Source organism: Lissotriton helveticus, chromosome 9, assembly GCF_964261635.1.
Source record: "Lissotriton helveticus chromosome 9, aLisHel1.1, whole genome shotgun sequence".
Classification (NCBI taxonomy): Eukaryota; Metazoa; Chordata; class Amphibia; order Caudata; family Salamandridae; genus Lissotriton; species Lissotriton helveticus.
Genome location: NC_136070.1, coordinates 1,160,365,980 through 1,160,383,886, shown reverse-complemented (window position 1 = coordinate 1,160,383,886; position 17,907 = coordinate 1,160,365,980). Strand labels below are relative to the sequence as shown.

General features: G+C 45.3%; 1 protein-coding gene across 1 annotated transcript in view; it reads right to left on the bottom strand.

Moving 5' to 3' along the window:
- The window catches only part of WNK2 (WNK lysine deficient protein kinase 2), a 581,173-nt gene that overhangs the window by 134,920 nt on the left and 428,346 nt on the right, over positions 1 to 17,907 (bottom strand). Inside the window, exons 19-20 of the mRNA XM_078661612.1 lie at positions 9,569 to 10,665; positions 5,677 to 6,272 (exon numbers count right to left, since the gene is read on the bottom strand). Coding sequence (XP_078517738.1) covers positions 5,677 to 6,272; positions 9,569 to 10,665 — 1,693 coding nt within the window. The remainder of the gene's footprint in view (positions 1 to 5,676; positions 6,273 to 9,568; positions 10,666 to 17,907) is intronic.

Genomic DNA, 17,907 nt, shown 5'->3' with positions numbered 1-17,907 from the left:
GCAAACTGCAGGCCAACCTCAGACACACAGAAAGGGCAGTACTTCTCCTCAGTCTCTTCAGCTCATCTTCTTTGACAGGGATTCCTCTTGATCACGAAGAAGTCTAAAATTCAGGGGTTTCAGCTCTCATATTTATACCCCAAAAGTCTTTGTTCTCTATGTGTGAGGGGTCACAGACCCAGTTCTGGGTGCACTCTGCCAGTGCAGAACTTCATTCCTTTGTCAATGTGGGCCAGGGTCATCAGATGGTGATGGATTAAACCCAGATCTTTTGACTGGGTGTGAGTGTTTGTTTGGTTCAGATGCTCCGTTCATCACCACCCCCTTTTGTACCGCTTTGGCCGCCATAAGTGTGGCAGGGTATGCTCAGACGTGAGTCCCTTGCTCACTTTGCCACTGGATTCAAGCAAGCCGGGCTGAAGACGGCTGTAATGCCAGAAACCGGTCCTCGGAAGCTTGTTTCCGGTCCAGGGAAGGCATGGCTTGGCAGTTCGGGCTGGACTGTTCCCATGAGGCACAGGGTCAGACTGATTTGCATATGGCCATGTCTGAACTGGGGTGGCAGAGTGGGCTAAAGAACGGTGATGGATTAAACCTAGATCTTTTGACTGGGTGAGAGTGTTTGTTTGGTTCAGATGCTCCGTCCATCACCACCCCCTTTTGTACCGCTTTGGCCGCCATAAGTGTGGCAAGGTATGCTCAGACGTGAGTCCCTTGCTCACTTTGCCACTGGATTCAAGCAAGCCGGGCTGAAGGCGGCTGTAATGCCAGAAACCGGTCCTCGGAAGCTTGTTTCCGGTCCAGGGAAGGCATGGCTTGGCAGTTCGGGCAGGACTGTTCCCATGAGGCACAGGGTCAGACTGATTTGCATATGGCCATGTCTGAACTGGGGTGGCAGAGTGGGCTAAAGAACGGTGATGGATTAAACCCAGATCTTTTGACTGGGTGTGAGTGTTTGTTTGGTTCAGATGCTCCGTCCATCACCACCCCCTTTTGTACCGCTTTGGCCGCCATAAGTGTGGCAGGGTATGCTCAGACGCGAGTCCCTTGCTCACTTTGCCACTGGATTCAAGCAAGCCGGGCTGAAGACGGCTGTAATGCCAGAAACCGGTCCTCAGAAGCTTGTTTACGGTCCAGGGAAGGCATGGCTTGGCAGTTCGGGCTGGACTGTTGCCATGAGGCACAGAGTCAGACTGATTTGCATGTGGCCATGTCTGAACTGGGGTGGCAGAGTGGGCTAAAGAACGGTGATGGATTAAACCCAGATCTTTTGACTGGGTGTGAGTGTCTGTTTGGTTCAGATGCTCTGTCCATCACCACCCCCTTTTTTAACACCACAGGAGGTAGAGCCAGCATTGTGGAAGGCAGGCACAGCCCTATTCAGACCCAGGTGCTACTCCTCCCACCCCTCCAAATGCAGATAGGTCTACTCAGCCTAGTGCTGACTCACACAGACTCCTGGAGCCACCCCAGCCCCTTTCACTCTCAAACCAGACAGTCAATCCACAAACACGCAGAGGCACACAAAGTTTGAACAAGAAAATAGCCACTTTCTACAAGTGCTATTTTCAAACACAGAATTTCAAAACCATCCTTCCTAAAAGATGTGTTATTAAATTCTGAGTTCAGGGATACCAGACCCTTATGTCCTATCTCACTCCTATGGGAAGATATGCAGGTAAACATGTTACACATCATTCCCCATTCCGTCCTATGGGCAAGAAAGCCTTTCAATAGTGAAAAACGAAATTTGCAGTATTTCACTATCAGGACATGTTATATACACTAGTACATGTCCTACCTTTGACATACACTGCACCCTGCCCAGCGGGGTATCTCAGGCCTACCATAGGGGAGTCCTATGTGTAAGAAAAGGGAAGGGTCAGGCCTGGCAAGTGGGTACACTGGCCAGGTCCACATGGCAGTTAGCAAACTGCGCACAGGCACTGCGGTGGCAGGCCTGAGACATCTCTTTGGGGCTACTCATGTGGGTGACACAATCAGTGCTGCAGGCCCACTAGTAGCATTTGGATTACCAGCCCTGGCACACCCAGTGTACTTTACTAGGGACCTACTGGCAAAACAAATATACCAATCATGGATAACCAATCAGCATAACAATTTAAACAGAGAGCATATGCACTTTAGCACTGATCAGAAGTGGCAAAGTGCCCCGAGTCCTATAAGCAACAAGCAGAAAGACCATCACCCACGCACCCATAACCCGTAGACTGGACTATGGCAACTCCCTTTAAGCCGGAATCAACAGAACCCTGCTGCATAAGTTCCAAACAATCCAGAACGCCGCAGTAAGACTCGTCCTAGGGACACCACGACACACACACATGACCCAACACCTACAAAACCTCCACTAGCTCACCGTCTAGAAAGAGTGACCTTCAAAGTTCTTGCCCATGCTTACAAAGCCCTCTACAACATCGGACCCAAATACATCAACGAGAGAGTCTCCTTCCACGTACCCAAAATGGACCTCCACTCCTCCGATCTCGCCCTGGCAGAGACACCCGCATGCACAGAAACAGAGCTGGCGGACGAGCCTTCTCCTACATCACAGCCAAGACCTGCAACTGTCTCCCAGCAATCATCAATGGCTCTCCGAACCTGCACACCTTCAGGGAGAACCTCAAGACCTGGCTCTTCAACTGACCGGAGCTGGCCCCCAGGGCCTTGGGACCCTCATGGGTTAGTAGCGCGCTTAATAAGCCCCTAATTGATTGATTGAACCACAGGTGAGGAAAAACAAAGGAGGAAGACGCAAAAAGTTTGGGGATAACCCTGCAAAAAGGGCCATTTCCAACACCACCAGAAAGTGTGTTACCAAAGATAAGAAAAATGTCTACTGTTGGATACTTCCAACTACAGATTTCTCACCTTTAGAATAGATACCACAGAGGTATTAACCAAAGGTGGAGGGACTGAGGACTGGACTCAGATTAGGTAGTCTTGCATGTTAGAATAGGCAAAATGGCCCACACGTTGGGCTGTGAAGTCGGTAGTGTTCCGTGAACGTGCGCACCTATTCCCACATCACAGCCTGCAGGTATCCAGACCTGGCAGATAGCCCCCTTTTTATTGCCATTGTAGTGGAATCTGCGAAATGAGCCTGTAAGCCTTCTGGACATTCTTCTTCACCAGCAAATAGCAGATTTTATAACAAATGGTTATCTAGCTGGTGAAAGTTCTCTTTTGCACCATCTTTCCTTTCATGGTCCCACTGACAAACTCATAAAGAGCTGATCAGCTCACAATAGTCTTTAGTACAGTCAACGGACACTCAAAGCTCTGCCAGGGCCAGACCAGTGGAACCCTCCACCCCTTTTGGGGGGTGAGGTGGAGATAAAAATGGAGGCAAGAAGATCGATTGACCAGCGATTGGCAGAACAGATGTTAAAGACCGCTTCACAAGTTTTTCCAGGAAAAAAAGTGGCATAGAGAGGGCGCATAGAGAGGTCCTGTAGTTCACCAATGTAACAAAGACAACTGAAGATGGAAAGCGCAACTTACTCTGTAACGATATATTCATAATGTTTAGTGCTGTAGAGTCATATGCTCCACATACTCATTCCATCTAGTTTTGGGCCTGAACGTTTGCAGCTGGTTTTCATTTGAAAATCTGATAATCAATTGCTTCTGAGTACTGGGAGAGTAGGAACATCTGCTCCAGGAGGCCCTGCTAATGAGTGCTTGGCTTTACAGATCTGTATGCATTTAAGAATACATCTTATAATGTCTTACTTCGAAATGTGGTGTCCTTTGGGAGGCCTGTGCAAAGAATACAAACAGTTGTTCAACGAAAGACTTGGTCCAACCAATATAGTACGTGAGCATCCTTTTAACATATATAAAGCTCCTACCGCTGCAGAGTCTGGCCGTGGGAAGAAGATGGAGAGTTCCAATGTTTAATTAATATGAAAAGATGGTATTACCTTTGGCAAGAATTTGGGTTTGTTTCAAAGGGCCACTCCGATCATTTGCACTTGAAAGGTTCCTCAATGGTTAAAGCCTGTAACTCACTGGTGCGTGTGAGGGGATTGTTACTAAAAAGGGCACCTTCCACAACAAAACCGTCGAGCAAAGGAGCGGAATAGTGCAAAGGTTGGCCTATGAGGCATGTGAGAGCTACATTCAAGTTCCAGGCTGGGAAAGGAGGTGTTTTGGGAGGTATACCCTTCTAAGGCTTTCCATGGAAGCTTTATTGGGGATTTTGAAAAGGGCGCGTGTTCCTTGTTCTGCATGTATGCTTCAACTGCAGAGAAGTGTAGGCGGATGGAAGTATATGCTAAACCAACCTCTTCGAGATGTAGCTGGTAGCATAGGATATCTTGTATGGAGACCTTAAGAAGGTATGTGTATTTACTTATGCAGTAGTGGACAAACCTTTTCCACTTTGCCGCATAATAGGTTCGCACAATAGGTCTGTGCACCTAACGCAGGATGAGCATGCACTTCTCTGGGAGCACAAGGTACCTGAATTCTAGGTGCCATATTGAGCTGGATGGGGTCTGTGTGTCTGAGCTGGCCCTAATCGTGAGTGAGGAGGTCCAGCATCAGGGGCAGTTTCTGATTTGGTTTTATGTCACCCATTTTTAAATCTGTAAAGGTGGCCCTACCCTTGGCCACATCACTTGTGTACAACAAGAAACAGGAGAACAACACATGACATCTCAACCTATTTAGGAAATCCAGAAAATTCTAAATTGGTTAAGACAGTCTTTAACACATTCTGCTTCTGACTTTATGCAAGAACTCAGCCACATTGCATTCCAAAATGCCAGCCTCAAGGAAGCCGTCTCACACCGTCTCCCCATCCAAGTTCCACCAGCAACAGTGCCAAGAATCCTTTTGTTCATTTGAAAGCGTACCAGAAGCAAAGGAAGAGTATATTAAAAATTATAGATAAACAGAACTACCATAACGCTCCCCACTACATCGCCATTCCAGACTGAATTTGTGAAAGATCCTACAAAATACCAATAAAACAATTTTCGGTGTTCCACAAACAGGAAAGCTGTTTGCATGTGGGTGAGTCAATGCAAAAATGCATACAGCACAACACACCTGGCTTGGACATGCCATTTTATACAGCGCAAACTCTGTCCATGGGCATTGGAGCGCTTTAAATGGGGACCAGGTACATTACATAAAGTCAGATTCATTTTTCGGGGGAGGGGGAGATGGAAATGTATTGAGACAGGAGCATATTCAAGTCCACACTGATCCACAGAAAAAAAAAAGAACTGGTCTTTGGTTAAGCAGCATTGAGAAGGTTTCTGTAGAACTATTAAGTAGCAGAGTATTCACAGACTGGGAGTTCTACTGCAACCTTTTTTTCAGGTGTTGATATCTTACACATTTTTCCATTTGAGTAGTGCAAAGTCCAAGAAGCCTTTACACCCCATGTCAATCATCAAATATGGAGATCAGGCTAACTGGGTAAAAAACAAAAACAAAAACACAAGAGAAGGGTATACAGTTGGTTTGAAGGAAACAATGGGAGTTTTATAAGATATGCATATAAGTTAAACAACAACTCTTAACTATTTAGATGTTGGATATGTACAGGTTTCTCCTCTATCTACTGGTACAAAATTATAATAATTTGTTGCACTTGATTTCACAGAAAAATGTAACAAGCATAGGTTTACCAAAACATACTTTTCTCTGAGACTCTGCAGCTCCTTCTTCATATCTGCATCCTCAAACTCCGAGTCATTGTCGCTGCTCATGTATGAAGATTGGGAGTGAAAATTGCTAATGTTTATAGCAGGAATCTTTATGGAGTTGCCACTAGGAGAAGCAGGCGTCTTCATACTGCTTTGCTTTGATCGATGCAAAAAAGCTGCTGCCTTCTTCATGAAATCATTCGCTGAACCCTTGCTTGGCAAAGAAGTCCTATTGTATCTCATTTTATTTTTGAGGGACCCACCACCTTCCGAATCACTCGAAACATGTCCACAAATAGGTGATGCAGTCTGGGCACGAGGGACGGCTACTTGAACACTGGAAAAGGGATCATCCAGGTAGACATCAGGGGGTGCCGAATATCTCAAGTTTTGTGGAGAAGCCATGGACGATTCCTCCTCTGTGGCAGACACAGAAAATCTTCCCACAGTTTTAGATGGTGCACCACTTGCGTGCTTTCCATGAGAGGTTCCAGAGTATCCACATGAAGAGGCAGCCATTTGCCCTGATGAAATCCTTATCTTTGTCCTTTTGATTAGATCAGTCTTCTTTGCTGTTGACGAAGCAGCCTGCAAAAGCATATTAGTTTTTAAATGTACAAATCTGACATGTAAACATCTTTATCAGATTATAAAAAGACATCTTTTTGGAATTAAGCTCATGCAAAAATTATCAAAGTAATGTCTGCTGCTCTTCTAAATAGTTAGAGCCTGGTTTACTTAAGATTTCCTAAGTCCAGACTGTATAAAGCTAGAAATTAGTCTTGTGTACTAAGGAGTTTTCTACTTTGAAGCAGTTCCAAAATTGTTTTGACTGTTTTAATGTTGTTCTAAGAGATAACAAAACCTTCCCCAAAGAGGGCCACCTTTTCTTATCTGAAGCCAAAGAAGTCTTTAGTAAGTCTGGCTTTAGTATGAAAGTAACCTCTGCAGGCAATGCAAAATACACACTTATACTTCAGATATTATTCAAGAAAGCATTAGCATAATATTTGGCGGACCTTCAAGAATGGGACTCAAGATGTGTGTTTGTCAACTCACAAGCCCATCTTTAATTTTCTAAATAGATCATTCTCTACCACTTGTTGCAGAAGAACTGATATTGCGGGTACCAAAAGAACATTGAAACAAACAGGCAACAATGGTAGTTCGGTACTATACTGGGCCAGTTGGAGACCATCACAATGTCAATACGTCCAGGTTTGTGTTCCAAATACAATTTTTGGGGAATGAGGTTTTTTATTACAATTTACAAAAATACACCAATGCACAGAAATAATTATTTACCAACATAGAGAAAAATTAGAGGGCCTTGAGGAATAATAAATAAGGTTGATGAAGGTGAGGGGAGCCTCTCAGAATATATGCACTTGAGTCATCATGAATAGGCTACTCCTTTATGTGCTTTAGAAACTCAAAAATAGTGTTTTTCTGCACAAAAATAGTAGCCACAATAGCCAGGCCCACTCATAATTGTGCAGAGACGAATTCCACATCAGAAGTCTACACTGCACAACTTGTGTTTGCGGCCTTGGGGTAGGCTTTGGGTCAGTCCATTGGTCATGACTGAATGGCTCCTTATTCAAAAGCTTTCTTACTATGGCTTGTTTTTGCTCTGAACCAATCTCCCCGGGTATTTATTCTTTACCAAGGTTTCTTATTGGAAGAGTTATATCCTGCCATTGCAGATGTGGGAACTTTTTTTTTCTTTTTAACTCAAACAAAGCTCATTGCTTTCTTTGCTCTCTCCTCTCCCCTCCATCCTGTTTCGGCGACTCACCACTCCACCCTAAGGCTTATCCTATTACTTTAAGCCGCCACTTCATTCACTCCATCTTTATTCTTCCTGCTACCCACAGTCCACTTGAAACATTGTCTTTGACCCTCCTCCTTCCCACTCTCCAATGGCTGTTTTTTTTTTTTTAATGTATTTTTTTGTTATTGTTTATGCAAAGGCATGGCACCTGCACCCTGCTACCAGGCTGCTTGCCATACTTTATTATTGACTTAAAGCTCTGCCATCTTCTTCAATTTACAAAGGATGCTGTAGATATGAATGCTATTCCCAACAAGCTCCTAGGATAATATTAAATGATGCATTAACCCTCATATCTCAGCTGCAAATGAGCTCTAATTTAACAGTGACCTCAGTAATGCTAATGTACTGGGTATTCATAATTGGGGACACACTCACAAATCAACATTCAAATGGAGAGATATTTTGCATTTATATCAATAACTTTTTCTTCCTATCAATTTTTGTTCAACATAATGAGGTACATTTTTAGAATCCAGTCTGTTGAATATTTTCCAAAAGATTCATTTTCAATAAGTTTCTTTAAATCAAATTGGGAACTTCTTTAGGGAAAATGACGCTTTGTTTTATGGTTCTTGAACAAAATGTGTTCCATGTTTAACAGTATTCATAATCCATAGCAAGGTTTGTAAAATAATCAGTGCACACGGAATATATGTCTTTACCACGAATACAAATACTCCGCATGGCATTACCACGCGAATTTTACTTCGCAAGTGGCTTTACCACGCAGCTTTTTAGTACGCAGGTTCTAACATCGCATTTAAAAAACGTTACGTTCAGCAGCTCTTACTTCCATCCACCATGGAAATATGCGTGAAAACACGTCTACCAAAACTAAAAAAGGACTACAATTTTGACGTACACTGCCACGTCTTTGGTGCGGCTCTTTTCTTTTACTTTTTAATGACACTGTAGTGCGTTTTTTTAATGTATGTAGCCTGCTCGTTTTTTTTTTTTAATGGGGGGGGAGACCCCCCCACCCCCCCAACGTCACGCAGAACTTACAAGCAGGACGACCAAAAGGAATACCACTTGCGTGGTAAAGACGGTCGTGGAAGGCACCTGCGTTGAAGAGACGTTTGCGGGGTAAGTGGATCGTTGATAACGTCATGCGTGGAAAAGACTTCGTTGTAAATGATGTTTCCCGTGCACACGTGTATCTTCGCTTTGGCTGTGCATGGAGCTCTTTTTTAGGTGTATAATTGATGAGTAAACCAAAGTCTTGTTTGCACACATGCATCTCGGATTGCAATGCTTTTTCTTTGTGTAATTATGCAGGCAATACCTCAGATTCTGCTCATTATAGGTCAGATTAGTTGGCTTTGAAAATCCTTGTTTATATCCCACTTAATACTGCCTTTTTGTCACTTCTAAGCGTTCGAAATAAAAGACATTACTATTATCGAATTTAACAATTCTTAATTTATCCATTTCAGAATGATGGAATTCTGAAGTCAGAATTCCTAGGATTTGAAATGGTGACCTTGTAACTGCCATATATTTCAGCAGTGACCATTTAAGTTACCAAGTCAGCTGATTATCAAGGAGTGCATTTGTTTTTAATGTGTAAACAACTGTTAATGAAAATGTGTTTACTTGCCGTTCTTGACACAATGGCCACATTCCAAACCAATGGCCCCATTCTCAAACCCCAGGGTATAACTGTGTTTGCATTTTCTGTATGCTAGGTCCGCCTTGCATAAGGAGAGGAATACAAGCGGCTACCCTCATTCAATTCACAACCACAACAGTTCAACCATAACAGGTTACATTTTACTACAGCCACACAAAAATAAAACTGGAGTTGAAGTACACAGGACTCTAGAGACAGGTCACAGCAGAGTGGCAGCAAATTACTGGCATAGCAGATTAGAGGGCCATACATTTTGCATTTGGTTTAAAAGTCTAAGGCTGAAGGTTCCAAAAGATTGGAATATTTGTGTGGACTGTCTAAATAAAATGTGTTTAAATTATGGTTTTACATAAAAGATGCCATATACAGAGTAAATAAGGATGGAAAGGAATGAAATAAATCATTACGGCTTACCTCATATGAATTCCTTTTTGATAATTTAACTGGAACATCAGGGATATTGCCTGCTTGGTTATGAAGTAATTGATGTTTATGCGTTTGTTCCAAATGCTTTAATGGGATAGGCTGCAGATCCCCGTCAGAACCTGCCTTAAAATGTTTGCATACATTCGAGTCTTCAAGGTCAGATTCCATTCCCTGTCCAGAAGCAAGACTTGTTTCATCATTCAACTTCTGCAAATTATTTAAGTCAACTGGGAAATCTAACTGTGCACCATTTTCAGGTGTTTCTCCCAAGGGGCAAGTTGGAGCATATTCTTGGTACAGTAAAGTGCGTAGTTTTTCATCTAGACTTTTAATGGTATTATCAGAAAAATCAACTCTAGGTGGGCCTTCACCATCCGACTCGTTAATACTGGATTGTTGTACACCGGCATTGACACCGACTGAGGATGAAGCATGAGACTGTGTTTGTAAACCAAGTTCAGATGTAGAACAAGGGACCATGGTTGGACTGGGAGGGTGAGATCCAGTCAGATAAGGAGATTCAAGGCCAGCAAATGGCTTGCCCTTAGGAAGATGCTGATTGGGTTCTGATGGAGAAGAAATCTGCATTTCAGAAGGACAGCCTACACTGCCAGGAGAAATAGGAAGCAAACCTATGTTTGCTTTTAGCGTTGAAACAGTTGAGAGTGATTCGGAAGGTTTGACTGTACTGCAAGAAATGGCCATGGCAATAGCAGCCTCATTTGTTGGTGGGTTTGACAGACTTGAGGATGTTGTAGAAAACTGGGTTGAGCAGCAGCCTTGAAGAGAAGCCACAATGTTGGTTGCATCAGTCTGCCTACTTGAAACTGTTTGCGTAGTTGTTGGTGCAATTTGGCCAACATCAATAGCCTCTTTAGTACCCGGAGTAGGGCCTTGTGGTGCTTGTAGCTCTGGCTGGTTTTGGGAAGGGCCCAAAGCATCACCAGAAGATGTCTGCACAAAGGGAGGAGCATCCGAACCATCCATGATGACTGGCTGCAACGGTGTCTTCTGTAAGCCTGATGCTGTGAGTTCATCTGTTGCTGCAGAATATGCTTTTTTGTCCTCTAACTGTTTCTCCGAATCTGTAAGATCAAAAACACTTATTGTGATTCATGCAAAAGCCACACATTACTTTCTTTAACTGAGTGTGTGGTATATTTCCTTCTGACAAGCTAAGACTGGGGCTTAAATACCAAATATTCCTGGAACTGGGATGAAAAAAACTGAAGCTGGTCGAGGAGTATACATTTGGATTATGAAAGTATAATGAAGACAAAGATTTAAAGAAAGGACGAGTAAATTATTTGTTGGGGTGTTACCAGAACTGGGGATCCTAGCCTAATTGTACAATAACAAGCAAGTCACTTTGCAGGGTCCATTACAGAGATATACAGCTCAACCATGCAATATCAAGTGCATGGAAATAAAACATCTTTTCACATATATTTACTTTTTTAGAGTCTCTTAGACTAAATAAAGGATAATTGCATTTTTTTCCTTACTTAATGCAGCTCTCAGGCGTTACATTAATCCTGATTGACGGCAGGCTCGAAAAGACAATCTCTAAATATTTATCATGCACTTTAACCACTTCCGTGCGACCGCGTTTCCCCTCCGGTGCTGGGCCGTAATAGAAACGGGCGTGGTCATGACGGAACGGTTCCGTCATGAGCACAGCTCAACCGTAGCTCATGACGGAACCGTTCCGTCATGAGCATGGAAGGGGTTAAAAGAAATGCATCTTTATTCTTCAGTTAATTTAATTAATTAACAATGCACTTAAGAATATACCAGACAGGTTTGTGACTAGGCGCAACCTAAACATTTTGCTATTGCAGAGACACGGACCTAGTGTAAGAAATTGGGTTAATTGTTGAGCTAGGTGCGGAAGGCCCACTCAGGCAACAACCACAAACCTGGTCGGGGTGAACCACCGAAATGCAAAAAATTAATTGGTGTTTAACCGTCTTGTAGCTTGTCATAAAAGCAGCCAGGCTTAATTTACAGGCAATGTGTAAAGCATGTGTGCACCACACAAACAGCAATAAGTGAAAACAAAACACAAACAAATTCCAAACTAATTTAGAAAAATAGAGTACATTCTAATAAAATGCTACCATCACAACCAAAATCCAACCAGTAGAACTGGAGATATGCCATTTTAGCGTTTTTTGTGATAATAGCCCCTAAAAGCACAAAGTGCAGGTCAAGCGCTGTGGTTATTCTACGCATTAGCATGAAGAGCCTGTTGGGTGTCACAGACAGTTGTTGCTGTAGCTTAACATTGGCGTTTGTCGTGGGTTGTTTTTGCTGTAGTGTAACATGCAAGTCACCGCGGACAGTCGCTGTCTGCGCGAAGCGCTGGTTTCACTGGAGCTTAGCTTTGGCAGTCATTGTGGACGGCAGAGTTTCAGCATGAACAGGACAGTCTGTGGTAGAGTGAGCAAGGGACCCACGTCTGGGCCTACCCTGCCAACTTAGGGGGAACAACGCGATACCAAAGGGGATGATGGACAGAGCGCTTGAGTAAGAAATGCGTTACTTACCTGTAACTGCAGTTATCCAGTATTGGTGTCTTTCATAGATTCACATGCCTGAATCATTCCCCGTCGTCGAGACGGGAGTCTCCGGTACATAGAAAAGCAATGTCCTATAGACATATATATATAGAAAAATAGGCCTAAGGGCCTCGCCTTAGTAGCCTATCTATGTCCTTTTGTAAAAAGGACCAAACTCCAGAAGGTAGCCAATCAGCTACCACCTCCCTCTAGAACCTTCCTGTCAGGAGCCTCAGTCTCTCAGATTTTCGTACGCACCAAGCTAGGTAGGCGTAACACTGTTAGAGAAAGAAGTGAGTCCTTCCAGGGGAGGCGTGAGGGTTGCATGTGAATCTATGAAAGACACCAATACTGGATAACTGCAGTTACAGGTAAGTAACGCATTTCTTATCCAGTATTATGGGTGTCTTTCATAGATTCACATGCCTGAATCAGAGTAGCAAGCAATACATTATGCAAATTTCTGATGGAATAGCATATACCAGTCTGTAGATAATACATATCATGCGACTATGAGCCATCAATAAATAACAAGAAAGAAGTAAATAAATGTGCATACCAGCGAAGGATGGCGGGAAGGAGGAAGGCTCACCTCATTGGAATAGATGGCGAAGCACAGCCTGGCCCACTGCTGCATCCTGCATCAGTTCCGTATCCAGGCAGTAGTGCCTGGTGAAGGTATGCGGCGCCTTCCATGTCGCTGCTCTGCAAATGTCCAGTATTGGCACCCCAGCGAACAGTGCAGCCGATGTGGACACAGCTCTTGTAGAATGAGCTCGTACTCTGGAGTGCAATGGCCGTCCGTCTCTGTCGTGGCAAAAGGCAATTGCCGAAGATATCCATCTTGAAATACTTTGTTTGGAAAGCGGCATGCCTTTCCTTGGTCTACTAAAAGCGATGAATAGCTGTTTAGTTTTCCTGAACTGTTTTATCTTGTCAAGGTAAAATTTAATACACCTCTTCAGGTCCAAAGAGTGCAGGGTTCTTTCAGCTGCAGTGCTGGGATTTGGGAAGAATGATCGGAGGACTATAGGCTCATTTAAATGGAAGTCCGACGGGACTTTAGGAATAAACCGAGGATTAGTTCTTAAAACCACTCTGTCTTCCTTAAACTGCATGAAGGGACTTTGCATAGAAAGAGCTTGTAGTTCACTGACCCTTCTTGCTGAGGTCAGTGCCAGTAGGAGGGCTGTTTTCCAGGAGATGTATTTGATTTCCGCCCTGTGAATGGGTTCGAAAGGGTGTTTCATCAATTGGTTGAGGACGACGAGATGCCATGCTGGTGGAACCCTCCGTGGCCGAGGAAAGGATCTGTAGAGTCCTTTAAGGAACTGTTTTATTAACCTGTGTGACCAGAGAGAGGGCCCTTTTGAACTTCTCGTATACCGTGAAATCGCCGCCAAATGAACTCTGATGGAGGCGTGCGCAAGGCCCGACTGTGCCAGGTGTAGCAGGTATGGTAGTAGCTGCTCCGGAGTAGCCTGAAAGGGATGTAGATTTTTGTCCTTACACCAGATGCAAAAGCGTTTCCACTTTAAGGAATAGGTCTTGTTTGTGCTCTCCGCTCTTGCCTTCGCGAGGACTTCTTTGCACTCCTGCGGGATGTCTAGCTGGCAGAACTCTCGGTACTCAGGAGCCAAGCCGATAACCTGAGTGATTTCAGATTCGGGTGATGTACTTGGCCGTTGGACATCGTGAACAGGGATGGATGTTGAGACAGACGGATTGGTGGGCGAACTGAGAGGCGATGGAGGTCCGTGAACCAATGCTGCATCGGCCAGAACGGGGCAATCAGAATCAGAGTGCAGTGCTCTATCTTCATCTTTCTGAGGACTCTTGGTATCAGAGGGAACGGCGGAAAGGCGTACGCAAACACGTTGTGCCAGGTGATGGAAAATGCATTTCCGAGGGACCTTAACTGGGGATGCCAACTTGCGAAGTTGCGGCATTTGGCGTTCTCCCTGGTGGCAAGAAGGTCGATCTGCGGTGTCCCCCAATCCGAAAAAATGTGATCGAGCACCTCTTGGTCGAGCTCCCATTCGTGGGACATAGATCTCTGTCTGCTTAGAGCATCTGCTATGATGTTGTCCTTGCCTGGGACATATTCCGCTTTTAACGTGATACTGTGGATCACAAGCCAGTTCCAGATCTTCTGCGATTCGCGAGATAGTGTGAGCGAACGCGTTCCTCCCTGCTTGTTCAAGTAGTGCATCGTCGTAGTGTTGTCTGTCCTGACGAGCACAGGGTAGTTCTTGATACGCGGTAGGAAAGCCTGCAGAGCTAGAAAAACTGCCCTCAGCTCCAGGAGGTTGATATGGAGCTTCTTTTCCTGGTCCGTCCACTTGCCGCTGATCTGCAAATCCTGGAGGACCGCTCCCCATCCCTCTAGAGAGGCGTCTGTTGTTACCACATGTGGGGCTGCAGGAAGCAGGAATGGTAGCCCTTGTGAGAGGTTCTTGAGCGACCTCTACCAGAGTAAGGCCTTGGTCATTTGTTGAGTTATCACAATGCGATCCTCGAAAGAACCTGTGCTTTGAGTCCATTGTCTGGTCAAGGCCTCCTGCAGTGGGCGCATTCTGAGCCCGACAGTGGGGAACAAGCAGGATACATGAGGACATCATCCCCTAGAGGTACTTGAAAGTTCGGACCAGTAAAGTTTTCTTCGATGCTACTGCGCTAGCCAGAGTGATAAGCTTGAGCTTTCTCTCCTGAGATGGGAATGCTCTTGAACATTCCGTATCCAATGTCGCCCCGAGAAAGGTAAGAACTCGGGAGGGCCGTAGAGTAGACTTCTCGTGATTGAGCGTCAGGCCCAGGTGCTGGAAAAGATTGAGACAGGCGCTGGAGGACTTGGCTGCGCCTTTCAGAGATGGTGCTTTCACCAGCCAGTCGTCCAGATATGGGAAGACCTGGTGTCCATGCTGTCGTAGGAAAGCCGCCACTGGAGAGAGGCACTTGGTGAATATCCGAGGTGCCGACTTGAGGCCAAATGGGAGGACACAGAATTGATAGTGTTGACCCGCCACTGCGAATCTGAGGAATTTCCTGTGGCCTTTGTGAATAGGGATGTGGTAATATGCGTCTTGCAGATCTAAAGACGTCATAAAGTCCCCTTCCTCTAGTAACCCCAGAATCTCCTGGATCGTAACCATGCGGAACGATTGACTCTTCACGAATGCGTTGAGTGCCCTGAGATCTAAGATGGGCCATTTCTTCTCTTTCTTGTGTATCAGAAAGAAGCGGGAATACAATCCCTTTCCTCTGTGAGCTGATGGTACTCGTTCTATTGCTCCTTTCTTCAACATAGAAGAGTCCTCTTGAAGGAGTAATCGTAAATTCCTGTGTTGCATTTTGCGAGGAGGAGTTGTCGGGGGAATTGATTTGAATTCCAATGAATGTCCGAATTGGATCAATTGGAGCACCCACCGATCTGTTGTAATTGATCTCCAATTGTCGAGGAAGTGTGTCAGTTTTCTTCCAAGTTTGAAAAAATGAGATTGTGGACGGACTGGCTGCTGGAAAAGGTCATTGGCGTCCGCCAGTGGGTTTCCTTTGTTTCTTTCCCCTGTAGTTGGACTTGCCATACGAGGTCTGGCGACCTTGTTGCTGCTGACGCTGTTGGTATTGCGATCGGCCTTGAGTATAGGAGTATGTGGATTTGTTTTGGTAAGATCCTCTGTAAGAGGATTGACCTCTTCCCCTGCTCCCTCGAAAGGACTGGTTCCTAAACTGTAGTGTGCCAAGCACTCTTGCCGTGTCTGTATCTTTTTTGATCGTTTGTAGGGCCTCGTCGATTTTCTCCCCAAAGAGGTGTTGGCCATCGTACGGCATGTCCAGTACCTTAGTTTGGACCTCTTGGCGAAAAGATGTAGCCTTAAGCCACCCTTGCCTTCGCAAGACCGCAGCCCCTGCCAGCTGTCTGAAGCTGGTCATTGCAACATCCATTGCACTATCAATAAGTTCCAATGCAGATGTTTGGCCCTCTTTAAGGAGTGATTGAACCTCCTCTTTCACGGTATCTGGAAGCTCCGCCAAATACGGAGTAATATCCTCCCACAATTGCCTGTTGTAGCGGCCCAGTAGCGCAAATCGAATTAGCTACTTTCACAGTCATGGCCGACGTGGTGGAAAAGCGTTTGCCAATACTGTCCAGTTTCCTGCCCTCCTTGTCCGGTGGAGCTGACAATGGAGATGACGGATTCCTAGAATTTTTCTGTGCCGCCTGGGTAACCACAGAATCTGGTTTGGGATGACCAGTAAGGCAGGCTGGTGCTGTTGTTGGTGCCTTATACTTTTTGTCCAGCCTTGGTACCACTGCTGAGACTGAGGCTGGTGTCTGCATCAGCTGTTTTCCCTGCTCCCATATGTGGTCAATGATAGTGATTGATCTGGTTGTTTTCTTAACCGGGTCTTTAAAATCATACAGGAAACAGTCTGTTTCATGAGATTCTATCGTCATATGGAATCTTTTGGTCGCTCTCTCCACTAGGTTATGAAATCCGCCAATGTCCACTGGCGGTGATTCTGAGGTAGTGGGCTCAGGAGTGGCAGGAGAAGGAGCGATGTAGTCCTCCTCATCTCCATGGTCAGACTGGTCATCTCGGACCTCTCCATCCTCCGGTTCTTCGACTTCCTCGTCAGAAGACGGGATATCCTACACTGGCTCTCTTTCCTGACGGATCACTAATGGTGATGGTCTAGGCCGTGAAGATGGCGTCGGTCCAGATGTAGGTGGATTTGTCCCCATTGGTGGAGCAGAAGACGATTCAGGAAATCGCTGCTTGTAGTCTTGAATCAAGAACTGCAAGTCTGAAACTATAGACACTTGCGTCTGGACTTATGAATGTTCCGTCTCTTCTGTAAATTCTACTTCGTTCCCCTCATCATCAGTGCTTTGGCACTTCACTATTAGGTCTGAAGGACTGGTAGCCTGTTCATACAGATCCTCGTCTGATTCCTCGTCCTGCAGTAGGCGAGCTGGGGGCAACTTTTGCACCCTACTGGGAGACGTTAAGTCTGGCGTTATTGACTTTTTTGTGCCCTTTTTTCCTAGAGGGGTTTGATGCAAACCATCTGCTGGTGTTAATGGCCCAGTCGTCGATGGTGGGATCGTAGACGGCTGAATGGCAGCTGACGACGTAGAAATCAGCTCAGATTGCTTCCATGGTGTCGACGATGACGGTGTCGTCGTCGACTGAATATCAGTCGTCGTCGTCGTCGTCTTTGTCGACGGTACCTTCGTCAACGGAATCTTCGTCAACGGTACCTTCGTCGACGGTGCACTCGTCGTCGATGTCTTCGTCGACGGCATGCTCGTCGAGAGTTTCTGTGTCGACGGTGTAGGCGTTGACGGTTTCGGCTTAGTCGTTGACACGGATGTCGTCGTCGACGCCGAAATCTTTATAGTTGTCGATGGCTTTTTAATGAGGATAATCGACGACACACGTTTACCCGCCGTCGACGGAGTAGTCGTCGTCGAAGAGAAGGCGGACGACGCCGTCGTCGTCGACACCGTCATCGTCCACGTCGAAACAGACTGGAGACACAGTCTTCTGCGCTGAGGAGAGCGTCATCGAAGTCGTCGTCGACGACGGCGCAGGCTTCCTGAAGGCAGGAACCTCATTGTCAGACTTTGTGGATTTTGCCTCTGAAGACTTTTTGACAGTCTTTTTAGGAGGAACGTCTGTAGGGCTAGGGGAAGCAACCCTTGGCCTCTTCAAGGATAATTTAGAGGAAACAGAAGCTATCTCATCGTCCTCTGAAGAC